General features: G+C 30.4%; 1 protein-coding gene across 1 annotated transcript in view; it reads left to right on the top strand.

Moving 5' to 3' along the window:
• The first annotated feature begins 366 nt into the window (after positions 1-366).
• Positions 367-26,090, top strand: part of LOC113373589 (WAS/WASL-interacting protein family member 1-like) — a 69,906-nt gene continuing 44,182 nt past the window's right edge. Inside the window, exon 1 of the mRNA XM_026613878.1 lies at positions 367-443. Coding sequence (XP_026469663.1) covers positions 367-443 — 77 coding nt within the window. The remainder of the gene's footprint in view (positions 444-26,090) is intronic.

Raw genomic sequence — 26,090 nt, 5'->3', positions numbered from 1 at the left:
ACAAAACAATTGTCATGACATTTTTATATCTTTATAAGCGATGAGATTTTGTAATCGATATTTATATCTGTTGAAAAGATTTTTTTACAAATTAATGTTTTCCACAACATTATAAATTACTACTTACTTACTACTCGTTAATTAAAAGATTGAACTTCAATCTTCTTCAGAATGAATTTATTAACCTCTTCAGAATGTCAAGAAAAAGCAGCACATAGAAATATTTTTTGTTTAAATTTGTTAGAATGAAAAAAGCTGATTATAAAAAACATTAGGCTTTAGTATTATTTAGTTTTAAATTTATCCAACAAAATAACTTATTAATATTACATTTGTGTGGAGTAAAGCTAATATCTTAAGTTAGAAATGCGAAAGGCCATGAACGTCATGTACGAAGAACAATATGCCAATGCTCTCAAGTTAAATAATTTATTACTGGAAAGGTACGATCGATTTACGCGCGCGGTGTGACATTCAGGTTGCGCCGAATTAAATTGAAGTGGATTTCAATATCTGGGTCAGTTTCAACTAATTTATTAGCTAGAAATAGATTAATTTCTCGATTTGGTATACCCTGAGTGTATATTCTCTGAATATACATACATATTTTGATATAGAAATTAATGTTCATTCAATTAGTCGGCAGCGAATTTTGAACAATGATTTAAAAATTAGTAATATTATCACAAATATATAAGTAACATAAGTTGTATATTTTATTTAAAATTTAATAGTAACGTTCTAACTAGTTGTAACCAACAAGAATTGAGATTCAGGTATTTAGGTAAAATCTTTAACTGTTATTTTGAGAAATTTTTGCTTTCACTAAAAAATAATCTACGCGATTTCTAATTTATGTTTTTCAAACACACTTATATTATCTGTAATATTAAAATTTGATATAATATGTTTAACAGATTTTATATAATCTATTTCGGATTCTAAAAAATAATTTTATTTATTTAAGTGTGGACGCCAACTGTAATTTGTAGCCTATGAAAAACAGAACGTATATTGTTCAGCGTCATAGATTCTGAATTAAATCTTTTAAGCGCGCGGCGAGGGTCTTAGACCTTGACGAATTTTTATAATTCAACCGCTTATCGTAGCCCTATAATATTTTAGCACGTTTTTCAGTCTATGAAATTTATCGTCATACAAAGTTTAATCAAAATCATCGAATAAAAAAAATCATCAATTATTTTCAAGAAACAGCGCGGCTTTGCTTTACCAAAAACCAACCAGCACGATTCCCAACCAAGGACTGTTGAACATTTTTTTAATTTTTAAAATCGAATTAAAACTGTCGCATCTAAGTAATCAACGCTAGTCTTCTAGTCCATCGAGACCATCGAATAACTTTTAAATTTTTAAATTAGTTCAGTTGTTTTTTGTGAAAACGTCGATGAAAGATAAAAAATCAGCTCACATACACACGTACTTTTTTCAAATTTGGTCCATTTTATTTCAGAATGACTTGAAACGTCGAAAACACAAAATAAGCAAATCGGATTTTCTGGCGAAAACCAAACTGAATTTTCTGAAAGTTAAAAATTTAATATTTTGCCAGCAAAACTTATTCATGTATCAGTTTTTCAAGCGGCAGCTCAATCAATACAGTTCGCAGCAAATCAAAGAGCGTCGTAAACAGGCTATAAATATATTAGATGATTTTCTCAAAGGCTAAAAAAAGACTACCTATCGCATCACGAATGGGTAAATCAAAAGAGAAGGAAAAGATCAATTCACTTTTTCAAAAATCACGAGTGTGCGCTCTCATGATGATACGTCGATTTCTAAATGTCAGCGACACGCGATGTGTATGATGCAGACTTGAGGAATTACTCGAGGAGGATTGTATTCTCCTTTTATATTCCGAACACGATGATAAGTACACCTTTGATTTATTATATTCGAACGAGTTGAGTCGAATATTGAGTCTTTTAAATTTCATTTTTCATTTTAGATTTATTTATTATATCATTCGGAGGTTGATAATTGAGCTTATTTATTATATTGAGATTATTTTAGGAAATTACTTAAAACGATTGGTATATTAAAAGAATTTAGTCAAATATTCTTAATTCCGGTCATTTTTAACAATTATTACTATTTTGCTTTACTTTTCAAAATAATCCAACCTCCATGAAAATTTGACAAATTATTAGGTGTATCCCCGAGAATTAGGTATAAGCAAATTTTTAAAACCAAGTAGTAAGGGTTAGCAGCCACTAAGATTTTTTTTTAAATTTAAACCAACTTTTGACCCTGAATTTTCATCACCTTACCGCAAATTCCTATTTCGTAAAAATCATTTTATTTTCATCTTGCTTTTGAATGAATTTTGATTAAAAATTTTTGATCTTATGAAGAACACATTATTACATTCATTTCACATTAAAAACAACTCTTTGCATCAACGATTATAACTCTAACTTTTTTTTAAATATATATTAAATCAATTTACTTTTGAGAAATTTGGGAAATTATTAGAAATGCCCGGCTATCATATCATATCAAGTATGTAACAAAACTGCACTTTTGTTCAGATTTTTAATTATATGGATATAACAAAGCAAAGCGTCATGATCAGGTATAGCTAGTTCTGTACATAAATAAAAAAAAATAAAACATGGAAAAAAATTGATGGTTTCTTGAGTGTACAACTAGAATATTTTATTACATCAAAAGTGTACCTACTAAGAAAATTGATCATTGAATATTTACCATCCTTTATGAATTTTCTATTTTGCCGTCGATAGAGAAACAATAAAGTTGATAGAAGATATCTTATCATTAAAGTAAATATAGAAAATTACAGGCGGAAGCCAGTCGCTACTAATTTATTCAGGTATCGGTCGATATCATAAGAGCACAAAGAAACACGAATGACTGACAGGAATATAAAGTTTCTAAATAATTTATTAGATCATAATGGATGAATTCTGAATTCCCACAGAAAATATTTATTATTCATAGTCCTATACTCAAGTTATGGACGTAAATATTTTTGACATTATGAAGTTAATTTGTAAATTCTCATCCATGCCGAATTCCCTCGTATTTCTTGTTAATATGTAATTTTGATTAACACATCATCAATATTATGCGGGTGACCAGTTGCTAAATACGATATAGGTCAAATATGATATGAGTTAATTAACAGTTAAATGTTTAATACAGAAATCACGGTTGGTCCAGAGTAGTGGCCGCAATCAGTTTATGCCATGTATATGTACGTTGATTTCATTGTTGGGATGATTTATGTAGTGAAGTATCTAAAATTGGTTTTAAGAGGATGGAATTGTTATAGATATATACAAGGGGGTCGAATGCACATTTATTTTACTGTTAAACAATTTATGCATTTATTATCAATTAAATATACACAATACCGATAAATTACTAATATAGTTATTAACTGTAATTATATTATATTATTGATATCTATGCTTCGTCATATATAATATGAACATTAAGAGGCCACGTTTACTTTGCGAGTATAATTTAAAGAAGTGTATATATATATATATATATATATATATATATATATATATTATATATATATATATGGAGGTGTAGTAGTCCTCCATATTAATACCAATATTATCCAAATTGTAGTAATAATAAATTCCATAAAATATTATTTATATTTGGTTTATTTTATGTATGATTAATATCCACGACACTATGTGTTGTCATACTGATCATTAATAAAACGTTATTGGTATTTTCTTATTTATAATAGAAAAGAAAGGTTTCAAGAATTATACATTTTTTTGGCAAAAACTACTCAGGGAGAAACAAAAACCGTGTCCGATCTGACACTTGAATTTCCTTTTGTTTTTCTCAGTGCTGTCACTATATGGGCCAATCTGTCCAGAGACATGTGATGCGTGTTGACAAGCCGCTTAGCGTGTTGGCAACCCGCTACATCACTCCGCCCTAATGAAAAAGATTGTTTCGCATCTCTGACTGCCATTCTTGAACTTCCTTGTAAATTTCTTTTGGTTGAGATTGTGTGATAAATTGCCGTGTTGGCTTGTTGAGTTTGTTGATTGCTTACGTAGCCCTTCGCTGGTGAGTTAGCGGTTGAGTAGATGTGGCCCTTCGCTGGTGAGTTAGCGGCTGAGTATATTTGACACTTCGCTGGTGAGTTAGCGGTTGATTGTATGTGGCCCTTCGCTGGTGAGTTAGCGGTTGATTGTATGTGGCCCTTCGCTGGTGAGTTAGCGGTTGAGTGTATGTGGCCCTTCGCTGGTGAGTTAGCGGTTGAGTGTATGTGGCGGTTGCCAAATTGTTTGCTCCCTGTCTGTTGCCATGGTGCTTATTATCGACTTATTTACCATGATAATAAGTGATTTATTGAGCACGTGTTATTGTTGATCTTGAAGTGCGTGGTCGGGGTCTCAGTTGTAGGATTAGAATGTTCTTCTAGTTATGGCGGTTGTGAGCCATTTATAATAATTATTTATATTTTTAAAAATTCTTTTCTTAGTAATTCTTGAGACTTCAATTTATTTTTTTTGTGCTACTTCAAAATATGTCTTGATCTTCTTACCTTCTTGTATGTGTGTTACTAGTTCACTCTCGGGGTCACCAAAATATGGAGGTGTAGTAGTCCTCCATATTAATACCAATATTATCCAAATTGTAGTAATAATAAATTCCATAAAATATTATTTATATTTGGTTTATTTTATGTATGATTAATATCCACGACACTATGTGTTGTCATACTGATCATTAATAAAACGTTATTGGTATTTTCTTATTTATAATAGAAAAGAAAGGTTTCAAGAATTATACATTTTTTTGGCAAAAACTACTCAGGGAGAAACAAAAACCGTGTCCGATCTGACACTTGAATTTCCTTTTGTTTTTCTCAGTGCTGTCACTATATGGGCCAATCTGTCCAGAGACATGTGATGCGTGTTGACAAGCCGCTTAGCGTGTTGGCAACCCGCTACATATATATATATATATATATATATTAGGGTGGTCTTTAAAATGGTCATTTTCGAATTTACTTGCTCCCAGGGGCTCAAATGGTTCCAAATTGATAAAAAACAATTCTCTGAAAGTTTTAGCTCTTAATATTAACGTTTATATAGAGCGCAATTCAATCAAAGTTTTGTATGGAAATAGCATGCAAAAATTCTCAAAAATTTTAAAAATGTTTTTTAGATGTAATTTAGCGAACAAATGAATGAATAAAACTCATTCATTTGTCGATAAATTATACCTAAAACATTTTTTTTTAATTTTCAAAATTTTTTCCATGCCCTTTCCATACAAAGTTTGATTGGATTGCGCTCTATAACGTTAACGTTAATATTAACTGCTAAAACTTCCAGAGAATTGTTTTTCATCAATTTGGAACCATTTGAGCCCCTGGGAGCAAAGAAATTCAAAAATGACCATTTTAAGGACCACCCTAATATATATATATATATATATATATATATATATATACAACAAAATGCAGGTATTGCTCATGTGCTATTTTTCATTTTTAAACTATGCAGTATGCGTTCTGCAAAACTGAAGTATCTTGCATACTGAAGTACTGGAAACATGTTATATAGTTTAATGAGGTGTTAAAATTAATAAAACGCACTGTCGTTATATTTCAAGTTCATGGAATTTCAGAAGATATCATATAAAATCATGATATTTCTCCAAAATTTAACAGTTTGATGTTTTAAACTTAGTTTTCACTAAATAAAATGTGCAAAGGTATTTATGGTTAACGTCTCTATAAATATTACACTTTATCTCTTTATTAACTCTTACTTTATTAACTCTAACTTCAATCTCTGTTACACTATTCGACTCTATAATCAATACTCTTATACGTCTGGTCTATCCCTAGAACTTTTTATAACTTCTCATGCAACTATATCTAGATCCTTCTTTTGTTATTATCATCTACCCATAGCTAATCTTAAATGCAGATCCATACTATCATTCACACCAACATTCATATAATAGAGCGTCGCCATTATAGAGATTAATAGCAAAATCTATTTTTCCTAAGTTTACATCGAAGAGTTAACAAAATTAGCGTTTTGGCTGTTCAGGGGAAAACAAACTTTACCATAGGAAAGTTCGGTTAATGAAATACATTGTATCTAAATACTTGATAAAATTACAACTTCTTATTATCATTACCTTCAGTAATAACAAAAGGTAAAGTTACTGGATGAAATTATTTTAGCAGAAAGGACAATGTACGATATTAGTAGAGAAACACTGTAAGTAGAACAGAACTAGTCCTCGAGCGTATTCAAAGTAGCTAAACGGTAGCTTATCTGCCATCTAACGGGTCTTTGTCCTGTCAAGTGTTTCGCTTTTCTGACTAATTACTCAACTGGAAGTAGAGGCTGTTGCACGGTCAATTCTTCAATGCCACTCGTACTGCAACTAAAACAGTACCTAACCGGGAGGCGACACTGGCGCAAGTGTTACAAGCGATTAACGGCTTGCCAGAAGCACTAGTCCCACTACTGATTAATTGCAACAATATTACAGTCAACCGCACATTCGTAATATACACTTCGAATGGACGGACATGCGGGCTTAGCTTGCACTCGACCGACTTTATTGATGGTTCTGAATGAAGCGGAGACAACGCCAATTCAATTTCCAAAGCCAATTTGAAGAATTAAATACACCCGTTATATGGGAGATGAAAGGACTCTACTTTCTATGATAGTAGAAAAGAAATTGAAACTGGAACGGAACACTGCATTCTGCATGTTATCAAAAAAAAATAGGACTGAACTAAAACAAGAAGAAAAATGATAGAAGGAATTTATCAAGGTGTAGATAGAGCACGGAAACATAAAGAAGCGATTTTGGGAAATCCATGACCTAAGGCCAAGTTTTGGCTGATATGCACATTAGGGTGTTCCTTAAAATAGTCATTTTCAAATTTCCTTGCTCCCAGGGGCTCAAATGGTTCCAAAATGATAAAAAACAATTCTCTGAAAGTTTTAGCTCTTAATATTAACGTTTAGATAGACCGCAATTCAATCAAAGTTTGTATGGAAAGAGCATGGAAAAAATTTTGAAAATTTAAAAAAAATGTTTTATGTATAACTTAGCGACAAATGAATGAGTTTTATTCATTCATTTCTTCGCTAAATTGCATCTAAAGAACATTTTTAAAATTTTTGAAAAATTTTACATGCTCTTACCATACGAAGTTTGATTGAATTGCGCTATATCTAAACGTTAATATTAAGAGCTAAAACTTTCAGAGAATTGTTTTTTATCTATTTGGAACCGTTTGAGCCCCTGGGAGCAAAGAAATTCGAAAATGACCATTTTAAGGACCATCCTAATGCACATACATACATACATATACACATATACTTTTAATAACATAATAAAATAAGCAAATCGGATTTTCCGGCAAACCAAACAGCTTCTTCGTTAAAAAAAATGATCCATCCTAATCAGACTTCGATCTAATCAGATGTGCACAATAAAATTTGATAAATTTAAGATTTCACCTACATCTTACATTTTATTATTAGCCGGTTTGCATCAACTAAAGTTTTACCAACTTCCAGAACTCGGTGAAACTTTGGCATCAAAATTGCCGAATCGAAATTTTCCAAACGAAGTTTTGGCAATAACGTTCTATCAAAACGCACTCATGGGTTAACTTTTTCTGACTTGAAGAACTTTGCTAAATTTCTATATCAAAAGCATATGATAAAATGATAATTTAAAAGAGCGCAAACAAAAGTAACTACTGGATATCGATTGGATTTTTTCATATAAATTTTTAAAATAAATATTTTAGTAGTGCTATTTAGTAAGCAGTAGTGTGTAGAGTTTTGATACAAAAATGTTTAATTTATTGTCTGCAACAAGTAAGGTACTTTTGAGAGAAATTTTTCAATTTACAGCATCCTAGCAAAGATTACAAATATTGAAATTGGTTGTCTTGAAAACTTTATAGAATTAAGATTTATGTGTCATCTCACAAAAAAGCCATAATTAGTTCGTAAATCTGCATAAATATGGTTTTTATAATTTCATATTCAATTTTGTTTCAGATGGCGCGAGCTGTGCCGGCCATGCGTCACAATGAGTAAGTATGTATAAATAAACCGTGTTTATTATAGACAATGATAAAAATAATATAGCAAGATGTAATATGCATATTTGTCTTATCTGACTTCCAAACTAAATTTTCTACAAGGTGTCCTATTTTGCAAACCAATGCGGTCCCACCCAATGGGTACATTCGCAACATGTTCTCGAAATTCGTACGCGGAATATCATTTGACAGTTACAAGTGCATTAGCATATTCCAAATCCGAATTGCATTCGAAAACTGTTCAAAACTTATGAATAGCATTACAGAAGCCATGTGATCGATCGTGCTCGAACAACTTCTATGTGCGCTATGTGGGTTCTGTACAACACAAACACTGTACGGACTTTTGTTCCGCACACTCGCCTTTTACCCGTTTGCAATATTCACAAGAACTTTTTTGCGCTAACTTTGAACATTTTGTTCTCGAATAATATATTATTTTTACCTTCCATAGTTCTGTAACAGAGGAAACTGTTAGAAATATTTTACAAGCAATGTAATATGAGCGTAATAATATAAGGAAACAACTGTTTGCACTTGCTACGCCATAAGTAGTTTCAGTATCTGCTAATTATGATCAATTCATTTCAAATCATCAAATTTCATGAATTTCCCTGACCTTTTCATGCTTATTTTCTTCAATTTTCAAATTTATTTGAAAAAGTTACTTTGGTTGATTGACCTTCTTCTTAACTTTTCAAAGAGTGAATTAAGTAATCGTAAAAAATCGAAAATGAAAATTTGTGCAATCTTACTTCTCAAGGGTTTCTGAACATTTTGGCATTTCTTTAAAAAAAGTGGATGTGTGTGTGCCGATACATTTTAGTTTTCCGGAGCATCGATCAACAACTTGAATCATTCAAGTATCTGATAGGAAGACGTGCTGATTAGCTTTTGAAAAAGGTAGCCTAACCATTTCAGGAGCAAGAAGTGCAAAAAGTGGCAATTCAGTTTGTCAGAGAACGGAGCACCGATTTGAATGATTCTAGACAAATATTCAAGACTAGTAAATAGGTAGACAAGTGAACAGGTTAACAGGTAGACAGGTACAAAAGTACACAAGTTGACAATTTCGACAGCTGGACATTTAGACTGTTAAACAGGTACATCGTATACAAATTTATTGATTATTGATTAAATCGTTTATTTACACATCCCGGCAAGTTCAATTTGTCTTAAGCTTTTGTTTTAAATTAACTTGAAATAAAAGTTACTTCTGTTGTTTCACTATGATTATCATGACATTCATTATATTACATTAGGGTGTAAAATATAAAGGTAAAATTAATTTATAAAATATCATCTAAAAACAAAATTGCGTACAATATCAAAACATAATATATAATTAAGTTAACTATTATCTACATATAGATTTAAGAAAGTAAGTAATATCAAGAAATAAATTATTTCAAAGTCCATGTTCTAGCATTAATATTGTGAATTGAAACATATAAATTGACATAAAAACTTGAATAATACAGCCGTGCTTTGAGAACTTCAAAATGAGAGTTTTATTCAAAACCATCAAAAAAAATTCTTTTGATATTTAAATTATATACTTCGTACCTTGTGTGCGTATTATGGACGCTATGAAACCCGCTAAAACGTTTTTAATGGTTTTTATATTTCCTTCTCACGTTCCAGTAGCACGTTTTGTCTAATTTATTTTGAAACGAGATAAGAACAAACTAGACAAGACATATTTCAGAGAAATTATAGTACTTTCTTAATATTATAAATATTTAATGTACAAAAAATCTGTGAATTTGACATTTTAATGTCAAGTGAAACGCGGGACATTTCGCTCACTTTACTACATTTATAAAGTAAAATCTACATTCAATATTGTTATATCTAAGATTTTATTATAATGTATATAAGTTCATGACGAATCGTGTTAAAATATTTTATATGGATATTAAAATTGCTATATCGCTATAAAATGACAATAAAATAAATCAATTTTAAAAAGAAAGTTTGTATTGAACTTTCTATGCTATACGTACATGTAGCTATTTCAAATTTCACTATCCTACTTAATTTTTTTAGTTTAAACCAGATTTTTTGGAGTACAGAATCCAATTTTTTGAATGAAAAAATTATGGAATATGGAATATCACTTTAATTGAAAGAACTTCTAAATTGAAGCTGATTTAAGAATTTATACAAATATATAAGTAATTAAAGACAGGTATAAGAATAAATAAAATTATGTAAAATTGATGGTAAGCGAATGCTAATAAATGAAAATTAGTGAGTAATTTTGAAAAAGGATTCACTAAGGCGAAGTGAATAAGGTGATGACAAGCCAAAATTAGGTAGTAATATAAATATTCTATGTAATAAGTTTGAATATAGCTGCTGTAATAGCACAAAATACGTATGAAGTACGCTATGAAGTTAGGAATGAGATGTAGTAGTGGATTAACATGTAGAAGAATATAAAAAAATGTTGGGTTTTAGTACAATTTTCAGAAGTTAATTCCGAACAAAAGTATACACCATTATTGGTTTCAAGGGATCGCATCTGATATTAAATTTAACTAGCTTTATTTTTTAAACAATTTTATTGCATTATCACTGCAAAATTATCCAAATGTTTCAGATCTCTATACTAATAAATGTGTTGATACAAATGAATAAGTAATGTGCATCATCTTCGACATAAGAAAATAAATTGTAGACGCTTCGGATGGGGGTTGGAAGGTTCCGAAAGCACCTACCCTCGTTAGCTCGATTCGATTCTTAGAGTACAAAAGAACTGTCGAAATGCATACAGTCACTTCCCTTAATTGCCCGTCCGACAGTAAGAAAAATAGATAAACGACACCATACCAGATCATTATTCAAACAGTCTAGACGTGCGAGAGAAGAAAGCACCCAAAGCGCCCCCGTATAGAGCACGATAAATCCTTTCCGTGGGGGCACATGGCACGCTAACACGTGTCCGCGTAGGTAAAAACTCGCCAATCTCATAGAAGATATACTAAAATATTGAGAAAGATTCAGTTGAGAAAAAAGACGATACGAGCAACCACGAAAATGCATGAAAAGTCGGTTTGATGAAAATTGAGAAAGTTGTAAAAGCATTTTATTGCCTAAAAATTGGTAAAATGGTATGATTTGGTTAAATGGTTTCACATTAGAACAAAGAAATAAAATATTTTAGGAAATTCTGTTTATGCTAAATTAATTTAATTTTTGCACTGCCTTTAACCTGTTATATTTTATATCCTCGTATATATTTTTTTTAATATTTTATATACTTGTTCACGTTTTCAACCTATAGCAAAATTATATTTTTTATCAGACTAATTACAATTAGAAGTGCAAATTCCTCTCAATGATTTAGTATTCATTATCCTGGATACTTTATTTATTTTTCAACATATTCTGAATAATTTTTGTATTTCAAGTTATAATTCATGTATGAACAATTTATATCTCAGAGATGCATTTTTGTATCTTTGTAATCACTATGTTAATACAATTGAGTTTTTATATTATTCGTATTAAAATTATCTTCAAACGAAGTCTCTGAAATGATTGTTAAATCATTTTAAGTATGATTTAAAACGGTATTTACACTGCATTCTAACTGTACATTTCTTGCGTTATTTTGCCACAAAATAGACCAATTGTTACAATCCCAATAGCTAAGATAATTGTGCTTTTATCAATAATAACGTTATTCCATTTGTGTGCATAGCCATGCATTTGCCATTACTTTGGAGTGCACCTAAGAAATTCTTATATACCCACTTACACACTTAATGTTAATGAGCTATGCGCTTATTAAGCGGAATTAAATGCTTTCATTCTCCATTAAAACTTCGAAACTTTTTTAGTCTTGACTTATTACGCATTTTCCTTAATTCTTTTCTAAATATTCTATTGCCTGGCAATATAAAACAATTTGAATAATTAGATCATTAAAAGTCTAACAAGTTATTTACATAAATGAATCCAAGACAAAGGTGAAAAATCAGAAAACGTCACTTCTTTTATTTTCTCATTTCGAATGATAAAATATAAGTGTCTCGTGTATAAATATTAGTCTGATGAACGTTTTGTGTTTACATTTCGCTGAAGAAGGGCGATCAATACAAGACAGATTCACATTGCCGAGAAAAAAAAAATGATAAAATAAGATGATAGTACTCGAAGGGAGTTTGAACAAAATATTTTTAGAAATATTGCAGAATATTTAAATACTGTCAACGTACTGGAAGTTATTTTTCTAAAAGGATGCCAGGAAATATGAAATGCATATTGTAATTGCTTACTGGTCGTATTTAGATACTTCTTTATTATTTTAATTTTTCTTTACTAATAAAGTTGTAATAGTAATAGTAATTTTAACTAGTTTCAAATAATTAAAAATAACAATAAGGTTCCAAAGAGCATGAGTATAATAAAATTTTGAAGGCGCGATGCACGATTGAACCGAATACTGCGATAAGTCAATGACGCTCGATATCTGATATGATTGTTATTATGACTTTCTTCATATTATACAGTGTCAAAAACGTTGATTAAACTCATTTTTAAATAATGCCACTGTTTTATTTTGACCATATATACTATTTTGCCCGTATTTCCCTTACTGCCTTCATATAGCATATTCTATTAAATGCTTTCTTTCACAATTTATACTGATTGTATTTCATATGATTTCTTCTTTCTTCTAAATCTATCTTCTTGTTTTTTACTTCCTTATAATTTTATTTAATTTTTATTAACAATTTTATTCTTCGAGAACAATGCATGTCACTTGACCCTAAGATCTTTAGCGTGCAGGTAAGGCCTGCCTTCTGGCTGAGCACTAAAATGATACTTAAATGAAGATTTTTTTTTTAGAATTTATTTTTTAATTACCTATGATACTTATTGCTTAGATGGTATGATTTTATTGAAATAGAAATAAGATAAGAGCCCTGAAAATGTATAAAAATATTTTTTTCGTGTTTCATTATTGATTTGCGTTTCATTAATCTCATTCTACTGGGAGCGAAATAGCAGACATGTGTAGAATTCAACGGAAGGAAATTCTGTGTATTTGCTCATTGGCCAATTCTCACTAACAACTGCGTGCAGTTAATGGTTTGGAAATAAATATTACGTCGGTTGTTACTTGTGGGGGACAGTGTATGAAACAGTGCTTGCACCAACTTTCGCCCTCTCCCTCGGGAATCTTTAGAGCTCTGAACTCGGCAGGAAATATTTCCTAGCAATTTCACGCGTCTGGCACGCGGATAAAGTTAGTTGATCTTATAAACTGACATCTAGTACACGTTTTATACAGAGTACCCAATAAAAACAGAACTATAATGTTGCAGCCAATACTTAAAAGCAAGAAAAATTACATTAAAACATGACTTCATTCTCTAATTTTGGTATAGGTATAGGCAACTAGTCACACCTTTGGATTTGAATTTATACAAAATCATTAAAAATATTAAAGCATCGAAAACAATTATACTTCTTAATTCTAAACTGAATCAAAAATTAAAGTTATATAGATGCATTTTAATATCTCCATACAGAATAGCAATTGTAAAATCTAATCCCTCTTATTGTATTAGTTTGTAGTATAAAATAATCCCTTATATTGTAATACATCATGTACTTATATAGTCCCTGCATCATTAATCCGCCATCCTACGAAATTCAGATGACTTGAACTAATTCACAGATCAATATATAATTGGATACGAATGTAATGGGCAGTAGCTTGTACCCAAAAATGATCCAATCAATGTAACAGTAAAATATTAAAACACTTTGTAAAGGAGTAATATTTCGAAATTCATGTATGTCATATGTATTCAAACTTTAACATCGTATCATTTTATCTAAACATACAACATTTTAAACAAAATATCATCTATTTAACCGGTCTGATTAAAGTAAAGTCGAGTAAAATTAGCAAATCGGGTTCTACTTTGAGATGTTAATAATGTATGATTTCTGGGCTTAGTAACAGTAAATTATAAAAATAGAAATAAAACTATCCCTTGCTCCCAGACTAGATGACAGAAGCTGCATTTAAAAATACTTAAGGAAGATCACTAACGTTATTCCATCGTCGCACAATAGACAGAGACTATGTCGATATTCCATATCGCTTAGGAAAATATTTTCATTCCTTTCTAGTATAACAGTATTATCATGTATTTCTTATATTATAAGTCGATGTCAACACATGATCCACAGGGGGCTTTATTCGACATAGTTTGATTTACCGATATATTTTGGCTTACACGAGTTTGGGTATAGAAATTTGGTAGTGTTATTCCAGAAAGCAGATTTTCAAATATTTATGTATAAATATTGTTGATTTATTAAAAATAGATTTATTAAAAACACACAAGTAATTGTAAATCATTATAGTAATTTAATTCATAATTCATACAAATTATTAGTTAGTATATCCGTTGATTCGGTTATTTAACTTGCAAATTACGAAATTGTTAGGAAAAAAATCTAGAAGGATTAAAATAATTAAAATTAGTTTTCAAGGTAATAATTTAATTATGAATTATCGGCTACAGATGGTAAAGAGAATAAAACCAGAACCCAACGATATTATATCGTTCCTCCAGACTCCATAAAGTCACCAAATACGAGAAAATATACGTTTATCTTTATAAATCTGGCACGATGTCACACATTTGCATGACAACATACGTAAATTTATTCAACACAATCAAAATAGACGCCAAAAATACTATTTCGTACACATCGTTCAAATTTGCTATCTATACATTTCCATCGTGCAGCATATAAGAGTATACACCCGTATTTTGCATATCCTCACTAAGGCCACATATCTCTGAAAGCGTAACCTTGCGATGCCTCGTCATGCCCCTCCGTGCTCCGGGAAACTCCGGGCTATGGAAAATGCCGGAATATGCACGTATCAAGGGCTGACGCAGGGAAAAACAAAGTTTGGAGAATATTTATAATATGACAATCAGAATACTTTCGACTAAAATTTATGGTTTAACTCAGAATATAGAGTGAACTATCAAAAATAATTTTGCCCAACATAATTTTGATCCGCTAATATCTCCTTCTCTAGCCCTATGTAACTGTAATTTTATCACTTCGACTGGACATATTAGTATTATGATAAAATTTTTGTACGATGATACTTTTTATCATGCAAAAACCTCCTTAGTAAAAACTCGTTGCCGAAAATTCCGACTAAACACTTTCGACTAAAATTTATAGTTAAACTCAGAATGTAGATTGAACGATTAAAAATAATTTTGACCCAACACAATTTTGATCCGCCAAAAGGACCTTCTCTAGCCCAATGTAAGTGTAATTTCAACTCTTTCACGGGGCAAATTAATATTATGATATCGATATGTACGATGATACTTTTTATCATGCAAAAACCTCTGTAGTAAAAATTCGTTGCAGAAAATTCAAAAACCAAAGTCACATTTGAGATGTGTAATAAATAATAAAATATATTCACTTTGTCTATAAATTCAGCAGGCGGAAGCATATTCTTTCAAATTCATCTTTTTTTCTTTCAATTTGAAATTTAATCAGTCAGAATCTTCATTTCTTGTATGTTTAACATTAAATACAATTGCCAAAAATTTATACGGATGACGAGAATACTCGTTAATACACAAAGTTCTGCCACTTCTCTATGATTAGTACTAAAACTTCTAATAATTTTAAAGGGCACACCTAGTGTGAAATTTTCAAAAAATCGAATTTTCAATTCTTCCATATTTCGATAGGTTATACCTTTAAAAATAACATACCAAAATTTTAAATCGATATCTTGAATAGTTTTTGAGTCACAGCCATATACAGAGTATATATATATAGTAAATAGTTTTGTATGATTCTGAATTAAATAGTAAATAGTGTAACGATCATTTTATCTTTAAACGCGTGTTTCTCGAAACAGCATTTTCCGAATTTGCTGCAGCAATTACTCAAAAACAAATGATCCGATAGGAGAACTATATATAGTTCTCCGTAAAATGAACTATCGATCGGATAATAGGATCGTAAAATGAAATATCGAATTTTGGCAGTCCAAAAACGACCAAAATTTTGAGTAAAATTCGACTTTTTTTTAAAACGCCGCCATTTTATCAGTTTTTGATTTTTTTATCGTACGGAGACCGGAATCACTGCAGCAGTGAAGGGCCTTTTTTTCGCGCCGTTGGAGATCGACGATAACTTAAAAAATATTTAATATTTTTCTTCTTCAAAAATTTAACTATGTATTTTTAAAACATGTGTAAATATATTCTTAAAATTTTGAAATAATGGATAAAGTATTTTTTTAATATAAATTCACAAAAATCACCTTTTTTTAGGCGGTTACACTAGTTGTGCCCCTTAAATCGTTAAATTTTAAAAATAATTGAAAATAAAAACATCGAGAGAGGTGCATTGTAATGTAAAATAAATGCAATTCATAGAATTACTATGATGAATAAAAAATTTCCGAGATCGTTTAGATATCAACACCAGCACTCACTAGACTAAACCAACAGTATTTTACTAAATATTATCGGAAGATTTTTAAAAATAATTGTAACTCAATTACAATTACTTGTATTTTGTTTTCGAATTGAAAATTTTGTCCAAATTTGAATATTCAACCCTAGATAATAGCAGCATTACTCCCATACCGCGGGTCATCGATCACATCGCCAGACGCCGCCGTCGCGACGCGAGCTCTCCCAAATCCCAAACAGTGATATACCGAATCAGGTTCGGGTATATTTAAGATAATGTTTCAATATCGATCAGTTCAATTCGATTTTATTTGTGGTTAGACATCTTGCAATGTTTTAAGTTACAAATGTTAAAAAAAGTGTCTCTAGCAAATTTTTGTTTTTCAAAATAGAAATTATTACTCTGCTTTGGTTAAAAATTCAACACCTGGACAAGGTAATAAAAATTTGTAAGATTGTTTGAAAATGTATTATTTTTAATAATATTATGTAATATTTGTATTTGAAAGCTAGAAGGTATTTTTCATTAATTTTATTTCATTTGAAGATATATTCAAGATATGCCATTATGCTATATAGAAGGTGACAACGGTCATTATCAAATCTAACTTTTCAGCCTTAATGCAAATTTTCATTTTTTTCTGGTATGTTTTGGAAAAGTTAAAAAAAGAAAAGATATTTAAATTGAAAAAAAAAACTAATTTTATCAAAACTTAAAATTCAATTAGATCTTGTACTGTAAAATACTAGAGTTTTTTCAGTTTTTTATATTTTTCTATATTTTTTAATGTGTTGGGACTTCACGAATCATTTAATTTAAATGTATAATTTTTTGTTTCAATCTGCTTTCCTGTCTGTAACATTTAATTTGAATTTACAAATGCGTAAATCGCGTGCATTAAAGTTGTAAATTATGTTCGCTTATTACGACGCGATAAGAATCGCACCGACTATCATATTCATTGTGCTGCTCGTACTAATGCGTTTTATTTTATGCTCCTGTTACCCAACAAACGGTCGTAAATCACAATTTGTTTCTTAAATCCATTGGAAATATTGCAATAAAAATTTATATTACACACACATATTGTTTACACGTACATGTGTGTCTGAAATGTATGTGTAAAATTTACCAGAAGCACCCAAAATAGCTTTAACATTTTCCCTATACAACGAAATAGTATTGCAATGTCAATGGCACTTGAGGTATTTGACTCTACATTATTAACATAGAAATACAAATTCAAATTAGTCGGTGAATAATCTAAATAATAAATACAAATGCAATGCAAATTAGTCAGTGGATAATCCGGTATAAACACAAATACAGATCAGTTAGGGATAATAATTTGCAAAAACATCAAAACTTAGTTCCTTCATCTCTCATCTGATTATAGCAGGGCAACACTAATTCGTCACAAAAGTTCAGCAATTCACTTAACATACTTAAAATTTCATCTCAAGGATCATCAAAAATAATTGCCATCCACTAAAAGCGCAATAGAACAAACATTTAAAATGTTTGCCAGTTTTCTATCCTAAACGAGCTACATAATGGTTTGCCATTTCATACAAGAATCGCATGTGCAATGTATTTTTCGAATAAGAGAACGTTGAAATCCGACGTAACATCAACTTAAAGCAGTAATGGAGTCAGACCATTGCGGAACCAATTCAGCAAAACTGCCAAACTAAACTAAACTAAACTATATGACAGAATTCAGAGGAGAGACCATGTCTTAACTCAGCCGCATTGTAGCAATAATGGCTGTGACAGTTATTCATGCAATTATAGGACGAAGTTATTTCCTGAGATTTGAGGAATTTTGATCTTATACTTGATATAATATAAGATATAATATAAGAAAAAAATATAAACGAGGAATTTGATAACTATTGGTGAATATTCTTTTGGCATTCTACTTCTTCTATCTATGCATTTATGTGACGAGACGTAAGATTATGTACTTTTTGTGAATTACTGTGACAATTCTTTAATTAATAATACTGATCTTATGTAATATTAAAACTTTCTTGCATTCATTTATTTTGTCATGTTTTCTACTTATGAACTTGTGTTTGATACATTTGTTAGCATTCTTCTTGATATCAAAATATTTTTTGGCCAGAAATGATGATTTTAGTAGGTAGGGGAAAGTCCCCTAGTGGCGGACACCTAAGGTTATTTATTATATTTTATATTATAAATAAATCAAAAAATATTTTACGAAATGTGTACTAAGTTATGATTTATGTTAGATAACAAAGTTTTAAATCAAACTAAATTAGCATACCCGCAATCTTTGCTGAAAAATAATACTATCAATCAAACTTTGGTATCAAAAAATACGATTTTAAAGAGTGGCATCTAGTACCGGACATTTCACATGTCTGCACATGTGTCTTTGACAAATATTCTTAGATATTGCAAAAAAATCACTATTTATCCACCCTTTTGGAAGGGGCACACCGATGCTCTCAGCTGGAGCATTCAACATAAGATTTTCATTCTTTGACTAGGAAATACGAAGAATGGGAGTATGTAGTGACCGTTAGCACTCATACAGAAAAAAAATAAATAATTGGAATAAATTACGTAAATTCTCATAAGAAATATCAATATATTTACTGTCCACTTCTATCTTCTATCAATATATTTACTGTCAACTTTTACCTTTGCATGCCACTCAAAGGTAAATGCATAAATATGCTAGAATTACTTCCATTGATATTTAGGGGCGACTCCAAATCAGAAAAAGTTGCCAAATCATAAGACTAAAATCATAATCAACAGATTTTGTGGAAATTGAGCTATTGATATATGGCGAGATGAGATTCCGTAATATAATAACTGCTTCAGAACTACAAAACATACAGTTAATAGTTTCAAAACAGTTTCAAAAATATAATGCTCACTAATTTAAAAAATGTGCTTTGTGGTATGGAATGTAATGTGTCCCAAAAGCTTATATACAGCTTCTATAAAAAGGGTAACTTTAATTGGTTTATCTTTCTTGTTCTTCAAAGTACTACGAATATAACTTAATGGGTAGTTGAATTTGATTTCTCAAAAATTATTAAATAATGTATAATAAATTAACTCATTCTTGTTATCTCATATAAGTCCCAACTTTTCTCCTGCAAAAGTTTGCACAAGACTGCCGTAGTAAATCTGTAACCTCGTTAAAATACCATCGCGCAATTTTTTGCAAACTCAAAATCCCCAGCGTGTCGTTTATATAGTTTCTCTAAAAATGAGTTTAATATGAACTGATGTATTAGTATGAACTATTAAAATCCTCCTTGATCCGTCTACGATTTTATAAACCCGCTTAACGAGAAAGCAATATTCCTAAAGAAACTTATTAAAGTTTCATAAAGTACACAATACAGCTACAGACAGCTTTTCATTTTCCACAAAACTTAGAGAGCTTGCTTCTGGTATTTATAAATTAGTATGAACGTGTATTGTTTTGTCGTAATGAAATTTATGGATAGGATAGTAAAAACAACTGGTTAAAGCCCGTTATTGGAGAAACATTTTTTTCTGTGCGATACAATCACAAAAAATTGAGGGATTAAATAACTGGAATGAAAAAGTGTATATACAATTAGCAAAATGAACTAAAGTAATATAATGGCAAGTAATTTAAAGTTGAAGTACAGATCAAAGAATTATTTCCATTATTTACTGTAAATCTAGTGATAGTTTAGACATTTATACGTGAATAATTATGAAAGACTTTGTTGAAATAGATTGAAGGCAACTATAAACCGGGCTTTTGGTGAGAACACTGAATGAAAAATAAGAGAATACGATCATACTATACAAAAATAAGTTTTCCGTATACCATAAATGATATTAAAAAAGTCTTATTACCACGGGACAGGCATTCATCTCGGTAAGCAATTATTATTCCTGTTGGGACTTTTTACCATTACAAAACCTGTTTTGAATTTTTATTAAAATCTGAAGGTGTCATATCACATTGCGCAACGCCAACAATTTTAATAAAATCATAGAAAGCACCCTTCTGTTATTAAATCCGCTGCATTCCGGAAAAGAAAATCAAAGAATAGAATTATTTTAGCAATATATTGAAAAAAAAAATTGGTCGAGATATTCTGATCGACAATACTAAATAGAACGAGGTTCAAATAATAAAGGATAATAATAGTGTAAAATTTACAATTTTCATTTATAAAACGAGAATGGCTTTTTACAATTACTATTTTCATTGTTTTTCAACACACAATGGGAAATATTACACAAAAATATAGATTTGATCGCAGTTTTTATATAATAATGATCATAAAAATCTGTTATGGTGATCGCATAGCTACCAATAATTTTTAATTGAATGTAAATATGATTCAGATTAAAAATAAATTCCATAATAACATATTTCAATAAAAATGAATAAACGTACGAATGGAAAACTATTTGAATAACAATGCTTTAATTTCAGTATATAGTAATACAAAGCTATTATACGCACAAAACCACAGGTTCTGTAAAAAATATTTTTATTCCAAATTCGATTAAAATAAATATCTTACTTCTAAAAAGTCTCTCTTCTAGTGACTCAGATATAATTCAACCTTTGTAACTGTTGACTGAATAAAACACTGATTTGATGGTATAATTAATGTATTTTTTGCAAGTTATTAGAATTACTGATTTGCCACTAAGTACTTCTTGATCGAAAATTGTATATAATTATCACTTATTTATTAATCGTGTTACCACGCAGTTATTGAAGTGAAAAGTAAGTCCGATCCAATCCTATGCAACCCCCTCTCCGGGGTAGAAATCTAGCGGTACAAAAGCACAATTTCATGAAGATTCGTTGTCTTCATGGTCAACAAAATAATATATTCGTATATTTATTATAGTTCGAGGACTTTAAGCAAGCTATAGATCTCAAGTTTAAATCCAAAATTAAAATCAAGTAAAAGTAGTTGCACTAAACTTTATTCTGAATATTCAGAAGGTACATGCCTTCTGTCTAATGATTATGTAAAAGTCTAATGATCGGGCGTATCATCAATAAATAGATCATGTCGTGTTTATTTTAGATCTGTAGGATCCGTCTGCTTCCTATTATTGAAGAAGCATCACAGAATCGTCAAACTCTAAAATATTTGCTTTGACAATGTTTCATCATTGTTATTTGTGTTCTACAAATGTTCCATGTACGATATTACTAAAGGAACTTTATAGTCGTTGTAAATCAAAGACATAGACTAATATGTAGCAAGGCCCACACGCTGCGAACTGACTCCGAATGGAGTGCAACAAATGCTTGTATACGATATTGAGCAATGCATCGCACCGCCTCTTGCATTGAAATAAGTAGCTCTTTCAAATATTATATTACCGAGCTGTATACACACATCTTTTGACTTCGAAATGAGATTGCAGTCGCCTACAATCTTGCGAAATTAGACCGACATTGTACCGAATTACTTACAAATGCAGAGAGGAAAATACTCTTGGATAATTCTTGTATGCAAAGAATTCATAAAGATAATACCAAAGGATGGAAGTAGACACTACTTTGCTAAATACACATCTTATCCTAGCAGTTGTCTACTATTTGTGAAATTATCATTCAATTATATTTATGTTGCAAAAGAAAATCTTAAATTAATGGTATATGATATTTTTCTCCGTTAAGTGTACTCTCTTATTTAATTATTTGCTTGAAGCAAGTTAAGATAATTTAATCACTGCACCAAGCAAAAAAGTATCTTACAAAATAAATCAAGCATACGACATAACAAATGTATCCAGAATTGCGTATCCCTTAACTTTTGTTTCTATCATCTTATCCACTTACAAGCAAGCAGTTTGAAAAAAGATAAGTTTGCCCTAAAATAGACCTATAAATATTACAATAGAGGAAACAAGGGTGAATATATTTTGAGTTAAAGCGCATATTAGCATTAAATTAAGTCAGCTGTTTCCAGTGATCTTGCAAAATTAGACCGACATTTACCATTCAATTTTCTAGTTTGCTTCAAAGATTTCTGCTTTTTCATTAATTTAGGCACCCCTAACTATCTTTAGTTTGTATTTGAATTTTTACATTTTATATCCTTCATACAAGAAAATTTAATTTTTTGACTTATAGTAAAATATCGAAGAATATCAAGAAAAAATTGAATACGATAAGTAATCATCATCACTAATATCTAATGTAGGACCTACTAATACTTGTAAATGCATGCCTAATAAGTAACGAAACACACACTAATTTTTTTAAAGTAGAATGAACCTTATCTCTTCCAAAAGCTTCTTCCGATTATTGAAGTCGAAATTTTTTTTCCATTAATTTTATTTCCAAAATATAATCCATGCTGACAGTATTGGTGGAATAATCATCTCTAAAGTTTGAAACCCTTATGTAAGCAATGTTGTCTGTAACCATGTATATAATAAGGTTTACACGAGTAAGAGATATTTTTCTTGATCAGGATAATTGTTTTACTTTAATCAATTGTTCTATTTCCTTGACCAACTCCGGAAAAATTATCTATAGTTTTTCCATATCTATCTGTACTAAAGGTCTACATCAATAAATCGGGATTAACTTTCACATGATTTTCTGTAGTTGCTTATATTTCCAATTGCAAATGTGTAACTTGTCAAAGATGAATAATTCATTCTGCTTTATAAAGGATTTTCTTCGCATTTGCAATATATTACAGGTTGCAGAAATTTAGACCTCTTGAAAGTGCTCCGCAAAATTAGACTCCCCAAATCGTTTTTCTTGATGCTATAGTAATTGGAAACTTTTTTTGATATTTGAAATCATTTTGAATATCAAATTTATTTTTACATTATTTTTCTCAAATCCTTATACGAATAAGCATGAGCAAAATTCTCGTCAAAAATAGGAACTACAGGGAATACAGCGACACAGGTCAGATTTTGGTTATGAAATTACATTTCGTCCGTGTTCTTCATGTAATCACTGCGAATTATTCAAACACAGCACGAACATTCTCCTAGGAGAAGCGCCTAGGAGAATTATGACATTGCTGAAATTAAATTAGTGCGGACATTAGTGGATACGTAATTCACTGCACCGAAGTCGCCTTTACAAGAGATATAATCGTCGGTACTTTGGTATTCAGCTCCGACTGTAGAATATTATATACCCGTATAATATGACAACTGAGACGATGGAAACTACTACCCTTTCAGACATTGGCTTATAACTGTTAAACTTTGTTTTGAGCTCGACGAAATCGCTATTCAAAATCTATGTAATTATATCTAGTACGAAAGTAAAACAAAAATTGCATCACTTAGAAAAACTCTGTACAGTTGACATAGTGTAGGTCTTTATCTGTAACACGTAAACTATTCCAAATCCACTATTCGAAAAGTGCCACCATACCAAAATCAATACCAAGTTTATTGAACTGAACAACTTTGTGATTTATTCTAAGCCCCACACAGGATATCTTTCCTGTAACAGTGTATAGCCACTAGTAAGTCCCTTTCTGAAGTCCTATTCAATACTGCAAACAGAAAGCTGGCAAATCTTTAACAAGTTTGAAGATCCTATAATCATATTATATAGAAATGCTTGTAATGGATTAGTTGAGAAATTGTCATAACAAGGTTGGATAGTTAGTTTTTTAATTAGTAAACGGTATTTGCAACAGAAATATAATTAGAATAATTAGACAAGATTCAATTTTTTGTACAACCTAATAATTACTTTGGAAGAACAAATCCTGAATGAAGGTAAGATCAAGAATGAAGGTAATGATCAAGAATGAAGGTAAGATCAAGAATGAAGGTAATGAAGGTAATGAATGAAGATAAGATCCACAATTAAGAACCAATAAGCAAAATTTTATTAAACTTAGAGATCTCAATAAGAGTTGTCACAAAACAAGCTAGGAATTCAATCACTTAACATTATATTAGCAATACATTTTTTCGCGAATCCGCGAATGTACCATGAAATTGAAATAAAAATTCAAAGCAAAATTAAAAACTTTTGAGTGAATATTTCAAACTGGGAGCATTTTTGGCCACTTTGGACAAATAAGGATTCTACCTTATCTAGCCCTCATATGACACCGCCCTTAGGATCTCTCTGAGCCACGATTGTATAATGGCACATTGTTGAGTAGCATATAGTGCGTTGGGCGATGTCGGCAAATTTATTGATGATGGGTCGCTTTATAACGAACCCTTGAGAAACTCTTAATTGGAACATAAACCGAAATACAAGTATCATGTACGACACGACATCATAACACGGCATTGTGTCTGGAAAGGCCTTATTGAAAACCATTGTTATCGCTGCAAAGTTTCACTCAAAGGATAGCTACCTAATGATCGGGGAAATCTACATCGGGAAATATTTTATAAGGACCCTATAATGTAACATGATATAATTGGAATCAATGCCATATGTATACCGAGAAGTAAAAAGTGAACTATAAACTAGAGAGTAGAGAAATAGATTTAAGAATACCTACAAAAAGTGAAGTGAAATTAAATTCAAATATAATTTGATTGTTTATCTAAATCACAAAATCAAAATTTAAAAAAAACTGTTTGGTTTCCACTAAATGAAGGCTAGGAATATAGCCGGAACGTATAGATGTATATACATATATATGTGTATGTGTGTAATATTTGTATAAAGATTTTATCCAAATATTAATGATTAATGCTCTAAATTGGGTCATATCACAAATTGATACAACATAATCAACGAAATAAATTTAAAAACAATGCATAATCATTATCTTCATCATTAGTGAATTGAGTAAATTATTATAATTGAGCACATTATAGCACAATTGACATTCTCGTGACAACTACAATTCATAATCGTTGTGGATTATTCAATGTTTGGATCAATTTTATTTTAAAACTAGTGGTGTATGGCATCGTGCTTTACAATACTTAAATTGCTGGAAATTTCTTATCGTAACGAAATATTCGAGGAATATTATGGACCTGTCTCCTCGAAAAACTAATCAGCACATCTCCCTATCAATAGGAATCGAATGTTTTTTGAACTATTCAAATCGGTTGATCCGTGCGACCCAAAACGTCAACGAAAAAATGCGGACACATAAAACACACACACACTTCCATTTTTTCTGAGGTATGCCAAAATGTTCAGAAACCCTCAACTAATGGAGAAATGCAAAAATTTTCATTTTCGATTTTTGGCCTATTACTATAACTACCCTACGGGAAGATAAATAAATCAATATTAATATTATTATGAAAATATGTTATTGTAGTTTAATTATTAAATTATTTTTGCTACTTGTGTGAACTACCTGGAATTATTTTATTTGTACCTACGAATAAATACTATTCTAATACAAAAATCTTAAGATTAATACTACTTATTAATTCGACAATCTATGCAAAAAATAGTGTTATTCACATCAAATAATTTAAATAAAAATCTATAGTTTTTTATATT

This window comes from Ctenocephalides felis, unplaced genomic scaffold, assembly GCF_003426905.1.
Source record: "Ctenocephalides felis isolate EL2017-DRISC unplaced genomic scaffold, ASM342690v1 CF-g0.4_SCAFFOLD_01604, whole genome shotgun sequence".
Taxonomy (NCBI): Eukaryota; Metazoa; Arthropoda; class Insecta; order Siphonaptera; family Pulicidae; genus Ctenocephalides; species Ctenocephalides felis.
The sequence above is the reverse complement of the archived record's forward strand: the minus strand, read 5'-3'. Positions and strand labels throughout refer to the sequence as shown.